At 33.1% G+C, this 20,308-nt stretch overlaps 1 protein-coding gene across 5 annotated transcripts in view; it reads left to right on the top strand.

Annotated features, from left to right (window-relative positions):
* Window positions 1-20,308, top strand: part of LOC132938646 (uncharacterized) — a 50,853-nt gene that overhangs the window by 22,521 nt on the left and 8,024 nt on the right. For 3 of the 5 annotated variants that reach the window (XR_009663925.1, XM_061005595.1, XM_061005592.1), the window contains one exon: window positions 17,707-17,858. Coding sequence is in view for 4 of the 5 variants with exons in the window: in XM_061005592.1 (XP_060861575.1) it covers window positions 17,707-17,858 (152 nt within the window). In the remaining variant the exon portion in view is untranslated. Of the gene's footprint in view, window positions 1-1,869; window positions 2,255-17,706; window positions 17,859-20,308 lie in introns of those variants that run through there. The other 2 variants (XM_061005594.1, XM_061005593.1) reach the window with 2 other exon arrangements.

Below are 20,308 nucleotides of genomic sequence, written 5' to 3' on the forward strand. Positions count from 1 at the left end.
AACATTTCTATTAAAAAAAAAAAAAGTCTTAATATATATAAAGGTATACGAGTTATACTTAACTATTTTTATTACGCAATTTTATTTTGACCCATATAAAAGTGTTTTTGATCATGGTTAAATGTCTTCAAGACATCCGTGTTTACTGTTTACAGCGAATAGAGCTTACACCCATCGTTTGCATAATACTCACTTGTTATGAAGGTTTTATAGCCCATATGATATAATAGTTTGATTGAATAAAAATGTACGTAATTAAATTTTACATTTATCGTTGAAATTTAAGTATTATTATTTTCGAGATTCGCTGAGATATAATATATATTATATTCATAAATATATAAATTTGCAAAAGTATTGCAATAGGTATATATTTACTAAACATACAATTATAATATAACGAATGACGATACGCGAGTACTTTAAACACTAATATAAAACGGTGATCAGATACATGTAACATATTATATCGTTTAGATATTATATTCTGCAATGCAGATAATATGTAGAAAAAAAACGATACAAAAAATTGCATTTAATATCGCGATGGTCTGATAATCGTAAAATACACAACCACACAATGTATATTGTATGGGTAATATTTGTAATAATATAATATGTACGAGCATATTTTAATACAGTTTTTTTTCTACCTATATAACATATACATAATATTTTGTCCGTCATGTATAATGGCATACCTACCTATATTAAACTATTAATATTTATAACTGAAAATCGATTAGCGTTTTAGAATATGGAAATAAGTACAATAAATAAACGTGTTCCTTATACATTTCATTCGCTCTATATATTAAATATAATATGTACATCTAGTATTATAATGAATAGCGATCACACACACCGATTAGACAGTTTTTTTTTAACAAACAGAAATGCAAACGTTGTGGTGGTGGACCTATCTATCTGTACAGTGTACACTATTGAAGTGCTTAACCAACATCGATACTTCCACATCATCGCGGTCGAGTAACGTAGTCAATAGCAGGTATCACGACGACGTGTATATCACATATACGCAGAAAAAACCAAAAACCTTTTAAATACATCACATAGGTAATATATATGGACATAATTGGCCGGAAACCGTTTGCGGTAAACCCGGTATATCCGTAGTACCATAGCTCAGCGTGTAGGTAGGAACACCTCCTATTCGGTTATGATATTATTTATCGACGACGGCGTGGACGCGAGTCGTCATAGTGCGGCGCGTATTCGATTTCCGTTCATATTATTATATAAATTCGTGTATAATAAAATAATATATCGTATACACACACCCACGCCGCCACCGCGTTTATATCCGACCGGCGCTGTAGCGTAATATAATAATAATAATAATATATTTATTATATACGTATTATATTATAGAGGTAGGTATATCATTTTATACTATATCGTATAATATTATATATGTATAATACCTATAATAATAACAACACGTGTTTTATTCGATTTCGGGGCCGCGGGCGCCGCCGTCGCCGCGAGACCCGCACGCGTATACATAATATTGTATAGTCGATATTATACTATTACACCCGGAAGTGTGTGTCCGCGGCGAGTCGCTGACCGATCGACCGCGGCGCACGCGTTACGTAAAGTATATTATAAAAAAAACCTCCCAAAACGGGAAAGGAATAACAAAAAAAATAACCGAACGGATTGTTGTGCAGCGTACTACATATGTCGGGTCTCCCTACCCCACGACGCGCCGGCGGGGTGGTGCGTGGGTGGACCTTGTAAGTTTTCACGCCGGCTGGAGAGCCGCATACAGCACACTCGTTCGAATTATTATTATTACTATTATTATCGTTTATCACGACAACCGCTGCGCCGGTCGCCGCCGCCTCGAATCGCAGTCGCCGCGCGTTTCCTCAGCCACGCACTCGCGTCTCGTCTGCGGACAGACATTCTCTCTCTCTCTCTCTCTCCATCTCTGCGTGTGTGTTTGTGCGTCCGCAGTTATTATAATATTATTATCATCATCAGTTTCGCGTGTCAACGACGATTAACGAAAAGTAATATTAATATTATGCGGGATATATTTTGTGCTGCAGCCGGTAACAACCACTAACGCAGTGTGATCCGCACACGAGCCAGTCGGATTCTGTGGGAAACACGACGCCACCGCGAACCTCGATCGTGATATCCGGACGCGGGACATCAATACATCATGCGATGGTTATTAGCGGCCGATCGATCTCATCTGCAGCCTACAGTCGACTTTATCCTGGTATTCGATGATTATATTTATTTTACGCTAATATAGGGTTATGTTATATAATTTAATATATAGGTATTTTACAGTAAATTCTTATTATAACGTAAGTAGATATTTCGCGTAATCTCGAACTCGATTGAAATCTCCTTGAAATAATTATTACCATTACGATAGAACTTGATATTTCGAACTTTTTTCTGTTCTTTTGAGTTCAACGACATAACGTGATTATACTGTATTTATATCATCGTTTTGTTGTCGTGGACTGCAGAGTTACGAGTTTCGTTCAGCCGCGTGTGGTCTTGCAAGACCCAGAAGGGAAATTCGTCGTATTTTATCGCATTTGTAAATATTTTGTACAGTCTGAGGCCACTGCAGTACAATGTCGGATATGGTCTTTTTTCCACCCCAGTGAGCCACTCCGGCTGCGGTATTTATGTATATCATGATATATATAATATATGGCGCCATGTCACCGTATAAAAGAAAACGCGATTTCACTACTCGATATTTGTATATACAAAACCAAATCGCCACCGTAATTTTCCAACTATACGTTTTAAATGTTAGAAAATATTTATGCTATTTTTTCATAAAAAAATTACATTAGAATGAGTTTGAAGATGTTACTGAACTATCGTGTTTTAGAATATCCTTTTTTAAAACATCTCACTAGTTTTTAAAAAAAATCTAGTGAATTAAAATGTATAAAAACATATTTTAAATAAATATTTTAATTTTATACAATATGTTTCGAGATATATTCATATTTTCAAGCACCACTTTCCGATATTCTTTTAAAATCGCTTATTTATTATTTTTAGATTTCATTGTTTGTGATTAAACAAATTTGAAGGACCATCGTATACCAATATTTATCTTTAAAAATAAGTGGATTTTATATGTTATACAACCCGTCAATGTTAAACAAAACTTATCCCGATAAAATTACAAACAAAAAATACGAGACAAAATAAACTTTTAAAAAACTCATAGATAAAGTTCATATTTTTCTAAAGAAATTAATAATGTTACCTATATAATATTATTTTAGGTCTCAAAACCAATAAAATATGCTTATACACCTCAATTTATGTGTAGTGTGTACTTACCCTATATACCTATAATATATATATTTACGCTGTTACAGTCAATTGTATTCAATGTACCTATAATATGATAATGAACACATTTAAAATCACGTGCATATAGAATTCCGCAAGTACAAATATATACCGATATATGAATATTAATATGCCTCCTTTTCAACCAAATTATTCGATTTTTAAAACACATTTCAAAATCATCAACATCACAAATGTTTACGTATTTTGTTCACGTACGTTTATAATTAAGGGTTATAGATTACAGTCTATAAATACGAGTTTATTATGAAATACATACACATATAGGGCTATTTAATCGAGCATAAATAATGTAATATTCATGGATCGTCATTTATTAACTGTTATTATAAATCTCATTTGTTATCCATTATTCATACTTTGTTGGTACAGATGTTAATTTTAACACTAGATTTATAATATTCGTTTTACTACCGTAATACTAACTTAATACTTTAAAAATATACATACCTACTATTTATTTAAAATATTGCATGTTGATCATTATAAAATATATTATGATAATAATAAACGAAAAAATTAAATTAAAAAATAATAATATTCTTGTCTAGTCTTTAATAAAGGGGTTTATAACATGTTTATTTCAACGAATTACGGATAGTAAAATATGACAGAAAATTAATTCCACATAAGTATATTATAGTTTATAGATGTAATACATATTAAAAAAAAAAAAGAAACAATAGAAATATAATTAGTATAATTTGGTATTAAGAACATACCTAATTATTAATAGTGCATTCACTTTTTACAATGCATAAGTATTGCAAACATTTTCGCAAACATAATGTTCATGCTCTGTCAAATATAAAATTAATCCTACGCTGGAGATAATATACTTACTAGATTTTGAAATGTTCATGAATAGAAAACATAATACTATATATGTAAATTATTACGTCTTAAGTTTTATGATATTACGTTACTTTTATTGTTACTATGTAGCATTGTAGCATATTGTGTTATTAATTGTGTTATTACAATTTGTTTAATATATTATATTATTATAATATTCCACAGTAGGTATTACCTACTATTACACTAATACTACAACGCGGCACGCGCTATTTAGATCTTATAAAATCTTAACGCTCTTTTTTTTTTAATGAAATATGTTTTCATAATGACGTTTTGAATAGTTAAATATTCATATTACTATGAACTCAGTATGAAGAATATTTTATTATCGGATAAACATATTAACATTGTTAATATAATCAAACAATGGGTTTAATCTTTAACTAAATTGATTCCACTACTTGAACGATTTAACATAATATTTTAATGGTTATTCTTTGTTTTATTATGAAGAAAGTCATTCATTGTTATATTGTTTATCCGTGATAATCATAATTATACTTTCAAAGATTAGGGAACATTGATTTTGTTTTTTTATTGTTATCAAATATAAATTATCATCAAATTCAAATAAGTAATAACACTAATTCATCATAATAATATTTTTATAGCAAACTTAATTTATCCCAACAATTAATATCAATGAGAATAAATAAAATGTTAAGTAGGTACTTCAGTACTTCAGTAGAATATTATAATTTATAGTAATACATATTTACAAATATGATAACCAAATCTGATGTCCGTGATATATTTATCGTTATCGTCTATAATATAAACGACATCTCTAATTAAAAATACTTAACATATGTCATAATAAAGAAAATATAGCAGTAAATGGAATCATTAGAATTAGAGAGTATTTAACGTAGTCATTATTACGTAGGTATATAACATTGGCTCTCTTGACGATGTTTCACTGTGAAGTGTGGAACAAATTGTATCCCTCCGAGTTCCGGCAGGACGCTATTAATGTATAATGCCGTTTCCAGACAATAAAAAAGCACTTATTATATTACACTGACTTTTCGACCTATGGTAATTTTCGTCTCATAAAATGCATTCATAGGTCCATCAAGACTTTATCAGTAATGGTCAGGCAAGTGGGCGTGCTCGTATGAGACGCAAAAATATGTACAAAAAATAAATAAATAAAATAAGAATCCTTATTTTAATATATGAAAAAAAAATTAAGAGTATTAAAGCTATATAGACGACCGGTTTTTTTTTTTAATCCTTCGCAGACTTATTATACAATTATAAAAATTATTTTAAAAAAAAATTCTGTCTTAGCTTTACCGAATATAATTTATATTAACCAGCTTTAAACACAACAAGTGGTCTCTGCGGGCATAACTCCTTCGCGAACAGCTTGAAAAAAGAAGCTCTCTGAAATGATTAATTACACTGTTATAGCAATTATAATTAATTATTCAGTGTGTTGTTAAGAGTGTCGTTATTAGCTCAAACACACGGCCATTACGAAACACGCGTTGTACCTACACATAGGTACGCGTTTCGAGTTTACGAATTTTTTTTCTTGTACCTACTTCAATGTAAGACTGACTATACTGGCTTGGTGCAGTGAAAGTGGACACGAAAATTAAATACCTACCTGCAGCCGCACTACTGCAGACAATGCGCACGCGCATAATCGCCAAATTAAAATAATTCGAATTGAAACAAACAATTATTATTATTATGTTCCTGTCGGCCGTTACACTATTGTTTCAAAACGATACGTAATAATGTAATGTATAATATATAATATACGTACCGCATATTATAAGACCACCGATATAAGATTTGCCGCTGCCGCATCGTGTTGCAGTCGAAACGCATCTTTTTTATACTATTGCATAGCAGAATAATAATATCGGCATTATGACGTATTTCAACTTCATGTACTTATAATGTTATATACCTACCCACAATTACTGTCGAGTCGCTTAAACGTACATAACTTTTTAGCTTTTTTTATTTTATTGGTCTTGTACAAATACACTAGGTATATAAAGCGGTAAACCTATTATAAGATTTAAACGGGCGGCTACTGCAGCAGCCCTACTTGCATGTGACAAATAATAGTATAGTTGTACAAAAACGTATATTTAGTATTACCTAGGTATAGTCTTGTTTTGCGTTCGTTTGCTGGAGAGAAAAATCGTTTTGTACTATAAAACCGATGGCGCCGTGGCTGTATAATTCAATTATTATTACTATTGCTATGTATTATATCATTGATTATAAATACTATATAATTGATAAAATTCTCCAATTTTTCCAATGCGAGGTGGCATCAATGGTGAATTAGGTAAAAATATTAATATTATTAATTTTTAATTATTATCATTATAGTTTTTTTTTTTATTGATCGTGAAGCCATTTGATTATGGCCATTAGCTGTTTTTGTTTTTCGTTTGTATTACGGGAGGAACTGTAAGTTAGTACACACGTGTGTTATTGGTTTGACAGATTTTTTAGTGGGCACCTGTGGGTATCTGCCATGCCCGGGTGGGGGATGGCGGCACTTCTCTCCGGACACCATGACTTTCCTGAAGAAAAATGCCGCCCGTGAACCGAGGTTTGAACCAGCCCCGGTGTGCGACACAGCCGACGCCTTAGTCCGCTCGGCCACTCCGTCCCTTTATCATAATAGTTATTAGTTTGTAATACCTATTTTTATATATTATTATTATTATTTTAGGAATGTTCTAACTGTATTCTGATAAAATAAATTATTATGATTATATAATAATATGGCTCACCGACATTACACCGCGTATTGTTGCTGTAAGCAAATATTTCCTGAAAAATAATATAATAATCACGTGACACCTCGGTAAGACCGTGATGATATCGTATTCACTATTCAATATAATTCTAGTCCGCGACCGGGCACGTGCGGTTGGTGTGACAGTATAATATATAAATATTTAATATTATGTAATACTGCTTATAATAATAATAATATAATACGCGCGAACAAGTCCGGGGCGCGACATCAGAAGATGTGTTCTCGACTTCTCGTGCAGTGTCCGTCATTGTATTGTTGTCGCGGGTAAATAGTAAAATAATGACAATATACCAATATTAAATAACAATAATAATAGCCAATATAGGTGTGGCCCATGTAAAGAATAATATTGTATAAGTATGAAAAGCGTAGTCGCGGCGACGACGTGTCGGCGGCGGTCATCATCCCAAGTCGGGGAGTCGACAATGCCCGACGACCGAGACCATGGTCGCGATGAGCACGAGCACGACCGAAAACAATTTCGAAAATCGATCGGATTAATATTATAAATTATAAACGATATCATTCGAGAAATCGGCTCTGCAGTATATTATGCCTATACGGCGTGCGTATCGAATTTATCACGGCCGACTGTACGGCGCGATGTGATCACGGTCGCTCGAACTAGATATATTATTATAGGTATCATATTAAAATATAATAATAATATTGTGATGCTGCAACAGCTCAATGCATTTCTCTGGAGTAAATCATCGTCTTTTATAGGTATAATAGCCAATAGGTGTAAACCCGATTAAATAAGCCTTATATTATAGTTATTTTATTTATTTATACTTCCCGATCGAATTTGAATACCCTGCTCGGTTCAAAATTACTTCATAGGACCTACCTATACCTGGTCTCGTCTCTCTTGATAATCTCGATATGTGATCAGTTGTTTTCGCGGGACTCGGTTTTCTAAGCGTTAATAATCAATTATCATAATATCATATTATAATATTATGATAATACGTATAGTCTTATACCCATAATATAATTGAATATTATTATATACGATAAACCACGCGCTTTGTAACTTCAATAAAATCGTGAAATCATTTTTACGAATGCAGATATAAAATATATTATATTTACGATTTACCAAGAAAAACGTCAGAAATACGAAACCAAAACGATGTCTTTTAAATTATTCGAATAATATCGTAGGTATCCGATATACTTGGTAAATTGTTTGATAACTAGGTAAAAAAATAACATAATTTTGTTTAATTATTGTTTTTATATTATATAATATGCTTCAAACTAAAACATATCGCGAATGAGTAATACTATTATGTATAATAATATGTATATATAATACAATAAATATTTTGTTTTCTTAGTAAAAACGTAGTTCTCCACGTAGGTTTATAAACACACAATATGGTCATTGGTCAATGACCGAAAGTAATAATTAGTTACGGCGGATAGTAGGAACATAATAATAATATGTAAGAATAATAATGGAGTCGATTCTATTTTATTTTTTAGATTTTTCAAATTATACCGCTTGTATGTTTAAATAATAGGTATTTATTATTTCAAAACGATTATAATATTATTTATAAGTTTATAACGTACCAACTCTTAGGTATGTCGAGTGAAAAAAATATTGTCTTTGCACAAACAAATCGCTGTTTATTAAAACACGCATTGTCTGAATGGTGAAATATTATTTGTTTATTATTTATTATTTTTTCTATATTATGTTTATATATATATATATATATATATATATCTATATATATTATACATTATAGTATTATACGCGTTTGGAAAATGTTATGTTGATATAATACCGTCGTTGGTATATAGGTGACAATTTCAAGAATATCCAATGTCATTGTTATTTGAAAAATCCATAGTAAAATGGGCGCTGTATTCTGTATAGGAATACCGCTTGGAATATTCGGTTCAAGTTTTAGCATAATATAACAAAATGCCTCAAGTGCACCGTATAGAATACCGAGACTGCTGCACGGCGTATAAAATAATTGAAGTATCGATTTCAAAATAACGAGTCCAGCAGTGTATCGAGTAGGTACTGTATCGCAAATGTATTATTAGATTTGTTCACATTTCAGCGATTCGCAATATATAGGTACTTACATACTCGCATACATAGGTATAGGCACCTACCCAAATTATACATCGGAGCGCCTCGGGTAGTCGGGTGTAGCACATATTATTTTTTCATTTCTGCAATTATTATGACTTATTGCCTGCATTCGTTCTGATGTTTTAATAGAAAAACTAATACGCACAGCGTCGGGTATCTATACGTCACTACGTGGCAGCGATAAATTATATCATAACGACGCCGTGCCTATATATGTATAATTATATATTATTCATTAAATTATATTTTAATAACGGATTGTATTGAGGATTTTTTTTTTAGTTTCAGTTGTCCATTTGTATACGTGTAAAAAAATGTAATAACTTCATACGCTTTTGTATATTAGAGTACTATTTTATATACTCATACCTATAAGAACGATAATCTCGTATGTACACAAATGCAGGTGAAAATTCTAATTCTGTAGAATTTCACTTGTGATAATAATAATAATAAATAATATAATATCTCTACAATTTGACGAGTGTATAATAATATTAACCAAACAGCAAACGCGCATTTTTAACTATATAATATGAAATATGTATAATATTATAATAATGCATATTATATAATATAGGTAGGTACCTACATTTAACGTGGTAATGAAATAAGATTAATCTATTGTAATTATATAATAGTAATGTCACGTGTCCTCGATGTAGTTGTTTTTTTTCAGATGCGATTTAATTTATAAGACAAAAATACAATTAGGAAAACAGAATGTGTAAAAACGGTTTCGTCCGTATTGGTGGCATAAGCCTATAACACAAATGGTCAATGATGGACTTATCTTATTCGGCTTCCAAATTATAATATCGCGTACCTACTTATTACTTATTAGCTATGTTGATAATAATATGTCACTTTTTATATAGGTACTAACATTGCACATGCATTGTATGAGTATGACCTATATTATATATTATATATATATATATATATGGCTGTATAATGATATAACTGGCGTTAAATTATTTGTAAGACTATACTTATTCTTAGCTACTTACTTAAAGAACGCGACTTCGGAACGTTATTGAAACAACTATAACAAGCGTGTTGGAAATATATAAATATATAATATATGGGTCAAGTCATTATACATACCTGGTACCTAACAATATGGACGGACGGACGGACGGTGTCCCTTCCGGTAGACTCCAGTAATTCGATATAGCTGTTTAAATGTCTACTGCAGCGATTGAAGCCTTAACACTGCGCCGTCGCTATAAATTTAATGAAATGATCTTAAACATAACACCTAATATTATATATTATATACCGTACGTAGTTTAGTACATATATATATATAGCGACAAATGACAATAATATATTATATAGGTAAGTAGAGGTACAAACAATATTGTCATCGTTTGCGCGCACGAGGTCAAGGGAAATCACTGCGCACTCGCCGTATATGTGGGATGCGGCATGCCGGCATTGCATATTATTCAGCCATAACTTAATTTATATATTATATATTTGTATACCTACAACGAATAAACGTGCATATAATGGTCACCCTACACGCACAATACTGCTGCAGCAGTTTGTTGCATTTTTATTATACAATATATGGATTTCACAACGCATTCCCTGCACATATTACCCATCAGAATTAAATTATATTTTTCTACACCTATACTATACTATCACCTTCAGAGTTTGTTTTTATTTAGATGCCCGTAAGTTAATACTTTATTACTGGTATAATGTTATCATAACAGCGGGCTCGCGATTCCTGCAGCCGCGAATGCTTTTGTAAAACATCAGGCCAAAACGATATTGTCACCACAAACATTTTATTATGTCTTGAATCGAATTAATATATTATATCCATCATGGTGGATTGATGAAATGCAATAAGTATACGATGAATGTATAATAATATAATTCGCGTTTTCCAGGAATTCTTCACTCAATTTGTCTTTGCTGCAGTCGACGACGCAATTGAAATATTATATACGCCCACCTATATAAAAAAATATGTAATACATTATCTATACTATAAGAATCTTGTTGCACTTGTATTATATTATTATATACATCATAATTGATATTATACACGCTGATGCGATTCCTCGTTATATTTACGCTCGCGTAATATGCAACTCGTTTAATTTCACCGCTCGCCTGTTATAATTATATTATCATTTATCTATATACGTCATAATCGAATCTGATTTCGTAACGACGTGGCGGTAGAGTGGCGTGACCCGGCAGATTCACTCGTCGACTTCCGGAAAAACAAATCGAATTTAACCATGCAATAATTTAGCCGCATATCATACTCAGTGGCGCAGCCGGGGGTGTTTCAACGCCCCCCCCCCCCTATACCCAACCATGTTTATACAAAATATAATATATGTAGGTAGGTACTTAATACCCAGACAATTTTTACGAAATATTTGATATTATTATAATATATGAAGATTGATGACTACAATATGAAGACTGAGGAGTGTGTGTATATTATGGCCATATTAAATATAAAATAAAGAAGACTAATAAATAAGAGAGAATAAAGTCCATTTTCCTCTGTTATTTATTTTTATAAAAAGAGTTAGTTGACATATCGTATAAATTAAAGGTAAGATCGGTAATTCAAATTTATATTGTAATTTTTAAAATTTGAAACAAGTTATGAGCATTTTAATATTTACAAATTGTTTGCAGCAGTTTTAGAATACTTTGTGATTAAAATATTAATAAAATACTACAATAGATGGCCTGTATAATAATCTTACCTCTTAATTTAATAATAGATCAATTCATTCTATAGTAACAGAGTAAAATGGATTATTGCGTGGACGTACAATTTGCAATATGTTGTGCGTTTGTAAGACGGAGATGACACATGTGTAGCGTCTTCTTAAAAAATGCCCCTAAAAAAAATCCCGACTGCGTAGAGTGTTCACAACGAGGCTCGGGTGATATAAACGCGTTCTCAAAGTTGTTGATCATATTATATACACTGTGTAATAAACGCAATATTACATGCCGTGCAGTGTTCTCGAGGGACGCGTTTTACAAATGCTAGTCGAAGGACGTTTTGCAGTGATGATTTTTCGAAAAAATGTACGACGCCCGACTTGACAGAATCGAAAAAGGCGTGTTGGTGACGGCGGCTATACAATACAATACAGTAGGCATAGCGAGGCGGTGGCAGCGGAAAGGGCGTACAACCGCTCCGGTTTACATAACGAGAAACGCGTTACGTTGTCGTCGACGCCGATGAAAACTTCTACTCACACACGTACGCACATGCGAGACTGTGTACCTCGGGGGCCGATCATTCATAAACACATTCCGACTGCATAGTTTGTGCGCGGAATATTCAAATAGCACACGCTGGCGATCGTTAAAAAGAATTATATTATATTATATTATTATGTGCGTGTGTGCACACTACAGCGACCGGCGAGGTAAGGAGCGTATAGTAAGGACGAATTGTATGTGCCTTCGCGACGGGGGTAGGTGGTGGCGGTGGCGGTGGTGAAGGGAACCAAAGAAACGCGTATTGTATCCAAGTCATTAACCGCCGCCGCCGCTGCCGCCGACGGTAGTCACTATAGTTGTCGCCACTGCATTACTGCAGCGGTGTCAACTTGGTCGCGCGAGTACGTTTAAAACAATTCGAATAGTGAAAAAAAAAAAATATATAAAGATGGAAAAAAATTCGCACCTGTATAAATCAACTGCAGGACATACCTATACATGTACAAGTATATATAATAATATGATGAGAAACATCAAATCGGAATCAAACTCGTTTGGAAACTGACGAGTATTAAATATAATAATAATAAAAACGATTTGGCTCGACGACTGCAGCACGGAGATGGAGATTATATAGAGGTAGTATGTATAAGACGTATCGGGTATATTATATATATATGTATGATCGAAATAATTCGTCCGGTTCTCGCGGATACGCGTAACAATGTCGGCGCGATACGACGATAAACGCGTCTGTCAAGTCTGCTGCCATCGTCGTCATAATAATATAATACCTAAATACGGCGACGCGTGTGCGATGGGTTGTGTGTGCGTGTGCGATCGATGACAATCGTCAGTTCGTATTCGTATTCCAAAAAAGATAAAAAAAAAAATGCATACGATCCGCTGAGTGACAATAAACGCATAGACCAGTGCAGCGGTCCGTATAGCAACAGCGGGGAACGGGCGAAACGATCAAAACATTGCCCAGGTAAAGATTCGTGAAACGGAAATAAGTCATAATAATCCGTATCGTGATGTAACCCGTACAACGTACGCTATATAATGTAATATCGCGTTCTATAAACGTAAACTAGTTATTAGGGCGACGTAATAATATAATATTATAATTATTGTTGTGAGATCACCTGTTGCACTGGCGCAACTATAATATTATACAGATGAAAATAGTATGTGCATAGCGTTAAAATTATGTGACTATTGGAGAGCTGTCTAATTATGTAGGTACCTATAGGTAGTAAAAATTTTACGAGTAAACTATCACTGTAAGTACCCCGATTTTTAAAGTTGTATATAATAATATATACGCATTAAAAGAAACTGGATCATACATTTTTAAGGATCATTTTTCAGAGGACACAGTGGACGATTCGTTTATTTATTTCAAAATAATAATTATATAATATTTTAAATTGACGTATTTTTAAATAGTAAGCCATATGACGTGCTTTAATTCTACGAAGAAATTCATATTTTGAAATTTGTCGGTGTTATAACCGTTTTACTTCAATTATTTTCGATTAAACCGTGTCGTGATTGTAAGTATTTTATTATTTTTATTATGAATCAACTTTTAATTACCTATGTTGTTCTCCTGGACGTTCTAAGATTTAATTTACACGATTTACAGCGATCACATGCTATGATGTGCATTTATCCGTTCATGCGTGTGTTATTATAAACGCCGCGTGCGTATATGTATGGTAAATATTCGTGCTTTATAGTATTTCTATATCATATACCTATACACATGATAGTACGTGGTCAGTGGTCACGTTTAGATCGATGTCCGCCGACGATTTATCAATCGCCGATTAGATAACTGCAGGGGCCTATATAGCAGCAGGGACGCGCACTGCGAATTTCTACATTTGAGTACTTATATAATATTATAGTAGGCATGAGTAGGTTGAAATACCTTAAAAATTATTACTGTACCCGACGCCCGACGGCACTGACAATACGCATAATTTTGTGTTATATACGCGCGGTTCTTCGACATGATCGCGTGTTATATATAGATCGTTGGGTAATAAAAGGCATTGTGCTCTATTGTAGGATCGACTACTGGTCGGCCAATTATAATATAATATCATGTACAAAATTGTGAAATAACGCGCGATGATTTCGGACGAACGAAAATAATATATTATTGCGGCATTTTTGCAAATTTCGAACTACCGAAAACGAATTTATATAAAGTGTACGTTTTTCGTTTTGCAGTACAACGCGGCATACATAATATATACCTATATGGCTATATCTAATGGAGTTCGTGTTACCGGCAATCGATATTTTTAACAACGTTATAAGTATGCTTTTACAGTATAGGTACTCGTCTGTATAATGTAATACGTGCCTGTGGCCAAATTATTGCCAATTCGCTAAATAATATATTCGATTGCAGTTTACCGCGTTCCGATCAAAATATATCGACGTGATCGGCGGCATTATTGATCGACGCCGTACACACGCGCGCGCGAGATAATGACCAAGGTATAAACCCCTGAATTCTTGGTAATTAGTTTCAGCAAGAAATTTCAATTTTCGCAATGACCTATTCTAATAAAAAACCGTTACCACGATCGTATTATAGTGAAAAAAACGATAAAAATCAAACCGGATTTAATTTAAAAATTTATTTTTTTCATCCGGTATATGATGAGATAGCTCAGCACAGCGGATGTTTAACTATGACAAATACATCAATCCACGTTTGTCAAATTTTAGATGAAATATATTATCTCGTGCGCGCAGACGGCAATTGAATAATTTGTCCATCGTAAATTCGTAAATCATAATAATGTTTATTATAATTAATTATAATGTACTTAAGTATTATGTTTACGATATGCATATTATATGATGTATTAATCAACTATATTTACTTTAATAATATATTTAGGCCTATAGGTATCATAAGTGGAAATCATGGAAGAAAGAGGCTAAGTTTTCTTAAATAACTATACCAAGCATCATCCCCAAAGCAATTTTGTACTAAAGACTCATCCCGCCATCCCGGAAAAGGCGTTCAATAGAAATTCAAAAATTAACCATATTTTTGGCCTTATACAAATACCTACTATATGTTTGGTTATTGTTAAAACTTAATTGTAATTTATATACTATTATGTTTCATGTATATTTCAAAAAAAATAATATTTATGATGAAGGATGCAAAAATGTAAAAAAACATTTTTAAAGTTAAGAGGTTTTATGGGGGTGGTTATACAAATGTGTTTGTCTATTTAATTTAAATAGATTCATTTAATAGTTTAATAGCTTTTATGACCCCTAAAATTTGATTAAATCTCCGCCTATATGATAACTGATAAGTGGTATCGTGCATAGTATCAGTGTATATATATTGTATATTTATTCAATGGTAATATATATATATATAAATATATATTATGTGAAAACAATATTTATTTTCTCCGTTCTGTTTAGTGCGTAGTTTCGCTATAGTACCGTTCCGATGATAAGTGTATCGCTCTCTTATATAGTCGTATATTATATTGTATATATTATATACGCACCATAAACCACCTAACCGGCTACCAGCTATCTATATTATACGTCACAATATTTTTATTGCAGACTACAGTTTAGTGACGATCGGCGGACGTGTCTCGTTCGACGTATATTTATATTATAAACAAACCAGAGCGGTATTGTCGGTCGCCGAGGAGGGGAGGTGTGTGTCTCTACACTTTACATCGTCATGTTTTATGTATAATGTATATATGTGTATATGGGTCTTATAGACTAAACCTCCGGTTCGTGATATATAGTATGACATATTATAACGTATCATGTGAACATTGTGAACGGTTCTGGTTCAAGAGGGTTGCGAGTCTCGTACGGATATTATATACACGAACGGTAATGCAACGATTATTATTTATTTTTATTTTTTCTTCTCTCCGGGCCAGTCACGATCCAGATGTTGATCACCTGCCTCCGGTCCGGCTACCATACATTATTATATATACACTAAAATATGCATTTATGATATATATATATACTTATATTACATTAAATATAATAGATGTATTTGTGTGTGTGTATAGTGTATACTTGGAAATAAAACTGGTGTAGTACACTAGCACGTCTTGTCTCTTTACCGTCATCCGTCATCGTGTTCGATATTAGCAGTTAGCAGACAGAATTCGTCTAAAAGGGCTCTCTGCGGTATTTCGGCTAATTATTTGAGTTGCCAACTTAAAATTCTACATCCACGAGTCATTTGTTTTTGTAACGAGTGGTAGGGGTGGTTACTAGATCAACATATAACTGTAAAACAAATATCAGATCACACGAATACGTACAATACGCGAACGCGAGACAACGGATTTACAAATGAAATTCGAGATTTCCAAATTTATGAGAAAAAAAAAATGAGAAACCACATAATATAATAATATTATACTCCACAGACCGCATCACGCATTCCCCGCGGGCCATTTTCTCTATTTTGATATAATCGAATTATCGCGCGTAATATCATATTATTATTACAGCGTGAAGACCCCGACAAAACGATAGCGGTCACTATTACGAATGCGAGCATAGGTACGCGATTGTCGGTACACCGAATCGAATAATAATGTGGATATAGGTTACCTATAGTTACGCTTATAAAATATATACCTAATAATCGAAATATCGGATCTTCGGTCTTCCGATTCGCGTTGTACCTATATCAGAAATTCGATGTATAAATTTCATAAAATATTTTATCGGTATGCGTGTCGGCAGTTTTGACATTTCACCCGGCGATCGGTTTGTATAGTCTCGTATATTCTGGTCGTAGATACTTTAACTGAAATAAACCACTTGTAATGCGATTATATATACATATTACTTACGCGGTGGCAGTATAGCGAACGACGAATCGATGCGATTTATAGGCAAAATGCATACGTATATTCCGGTCAAGGAGATTACGAAAGCCCACCTCGGGGGGCAGGTTTCTTCTCGGAGACATGCTTCGCGAGAATTTCGGACATAGCCGCCGCTTTAATAACACTACACAACAATTTATAATGCCTAATTATAATATACCGTCATTGGTAATATCCATGAGCCCAATTTCATAACACATTTACCAGATATATGGTATGTGCCATGTGTTATGGGTGCCGCCGTGCCTATCGGTTATATGAGTTTTTTTTATATCATTATTCATTACACAATATTATATTCATCTTTTATTCTTACCGTTATTATAATATAATTTTCATTATTATCGATTTGTTTTATTATATTTGCCGTTATTAATTTATTGTTTTCTTTTTTATAGGACCATGCGAATGTTTAGACAAACAAACGTTGCGGAGAAAAATGGCAAACCGTTGGTAACACCGGACATGGACGGTCGTTTCTATCAAACGGTTACCGCCGTACCGGCGATCGTTCTCGAAGAGAGCCCCAAATCTGCCGAAGTCAAAAGAAGTATGTATAGTGTATACATATTATATTATATAACTAGATAATAATATATTTAAGTATAAGTGTATAGGCGCAAAATGTGTTTACTCATTTTCGTTTTGGCTCGTACCTATATAATATAGGAACATGTACATAGTACATTAGTATTATTGTGAATTTACATTCACAGTAATAGTAAATCTTGAACGATCTCCATATCGAAGGTCTTTTAGGCTATATCCATTAAAAGTATATATAATTATCTATACGCGATTTTAACTATAAATTAGATGTTAATAAACTGCAAATTACCGAACAACACAGGTGTGTTGTGTTTATTTTTTTTTTTATCCATATTCAACGTTTCGACATAGCAATTACTTTTCGTCACTGCATTATTACCGTCACTTCTCGTTTTTACGTGCAAAAATATTATAGGCGGTCGGTCGTGTAGGTATAATATACTGTAATTTAACCACACGCCGTACGCCGAGGTTATTTATGATATTGATTTTTATTAGGTACCTATTTGAATTTTGAATTCTGCAACATTAATAATACGTACCGCAAAATACGATAGATGAATTACATTTAAAAAGAATATCGATTTTCGAAGAGATATAAAATTACAATACCTAGCAATATATTTGTCGAAACAAGACGGTACCTAAGTCAGCGATGCAAAATGTTTTCGTTAACTCAAAATAAAATGTAGTGCGCACACAATCCGCTATGTCTTCCCTATATTATATATTGTATAGCTATACAACAATTTGTTGTGTATATTATTTGTAACAATGACCGTGGTTTGAACGCTAAACAGGGGACGTCAAACACGTTTAGAATACATTCACTGGTCACAATATTATATGGGCTTGGCAAGCTCCCCGTGCGGTTGTGTGCACATACTACACGTACACTATACGAATTTGGCATAAACCTTTATAGGTTAAGATTCTCTAGAAACCTTTTTAAGCATATACAAGGTTTATACATTTTTTAGTACAGCTGGTACGCATTGTCCAAATATATTTTAAAAGTGCGTCTGTGCATAAAGATATACAATATGTACATATTGTACGTATTATAATATTATAGAGGTATATGGGATATCGCGGGGTAACGAATGGTCGAAAATTTAACATATTTATAGGCATTTAAATTTACAATTTAACCTAATCGTTAAAATATTCGTAAATATATATTATACATTTATATGTGTAAGTGTGTGTGTGTTTTACGTGTTTATTTTATATGTACACTACATATCATTCAAATACCATCGGTTACAATGTCCTCCGAGCATTCCGGTTTTGTGTGTAGATTTTTAAGTGAAATATACCAGTGTATTACATTATTTTACACTACTATTATACGTCTACGTCGCATAGTGCAGTGTGTGTATAATATTATATTATTATGGTGTGGTGTGGTGTGGTATGGTGTGGTGTGGTGTGGTGTAATGTAGTGGGTAGTGGCGTGAAAAGAAATGTAAATAAACAAATAAGTAACAAGCGCTGCGGTGATCGGTTTTTTTTTTCGTTATTTGACGTGGTTTTCGTCGTATCTCACTGGAAGCAGCCGCACTATGTCCGACTATAATAATATTGTGTACACATACATGTGTGTGTGTGTGTGCGCGTGTGCGTGTGCGCGCGCGTTTAAATGCCATTAGACTGTAGATCTCTAAAACACGATTCTTGACCATTAAACATTTTTTATGGCTTCGGTTACTGGTATTACATGGTTTGTAGTGCTGTGGCTGGACGCAAAAAAAAAAATGGCAATAATAAAACGAAAGAAAGAAAGAAAGAATATATCATATACATATAGAATACGATGGCTACGACGGTAGTAGGTACCTATAGTGTATGTGTGTGTGTATTATATATATAGCGTGTTCTATAGTATATATCTTGTTATATATATATACACACACCTATGTATAAACAAGGTATAGAGACACACCAGGCAGCACGCCACGTAACTCACGTTTTACATTATATGCACACGTTCTAATTACTACTACTGCAATGCCGTTTAATTGCTGTAGATCAATATGCATGCATGAGCACACCGCACACGTAATCGTATATATTATATACATATACAACATGTGTATATATTAGTTTCGGAGGGAATACACACGAGTCTGGCAAGTGGCAGACTTCAGACGTCTGCTTCAGAGAACGAGAAGGAGAGAGAAAAGATGGACCATATTGTTATGTATAATATGAAGAGATAAACTCGTTAAAAACGCTTGCAGTCAATATAAAATATGCTTGTTGTATTGTATTTTTTTTTTTTTACTCAAACGTTTTACATAATATTTATCGTAATATTTAACAACATTTCAAAATGCCCTGTGTAAACATCCTTCACCGCTCTCGATAGCATTTTTAACATACCTAACGGCGAACACTATAATATTATAATGAGTCTGTCTGTCTGGTGATTTACATTTTGCCGGTTGT

The sequence above is a fragment of the Metopolophium dirhodum genome, chromosome 2 (assembly GCF_019925205.1).
Source record: "Metopolophium dirhodum isolate CAU chromosome 2, ASM1992520v1, whole genome shotgun sequence".
Classification (NCBI taxonomy): Eukaryota; Metazoa; Arthropoda; class Insecta; order Hemiptera; family Aphididae; genus Metopolophium; species Metopolophium dirhodum.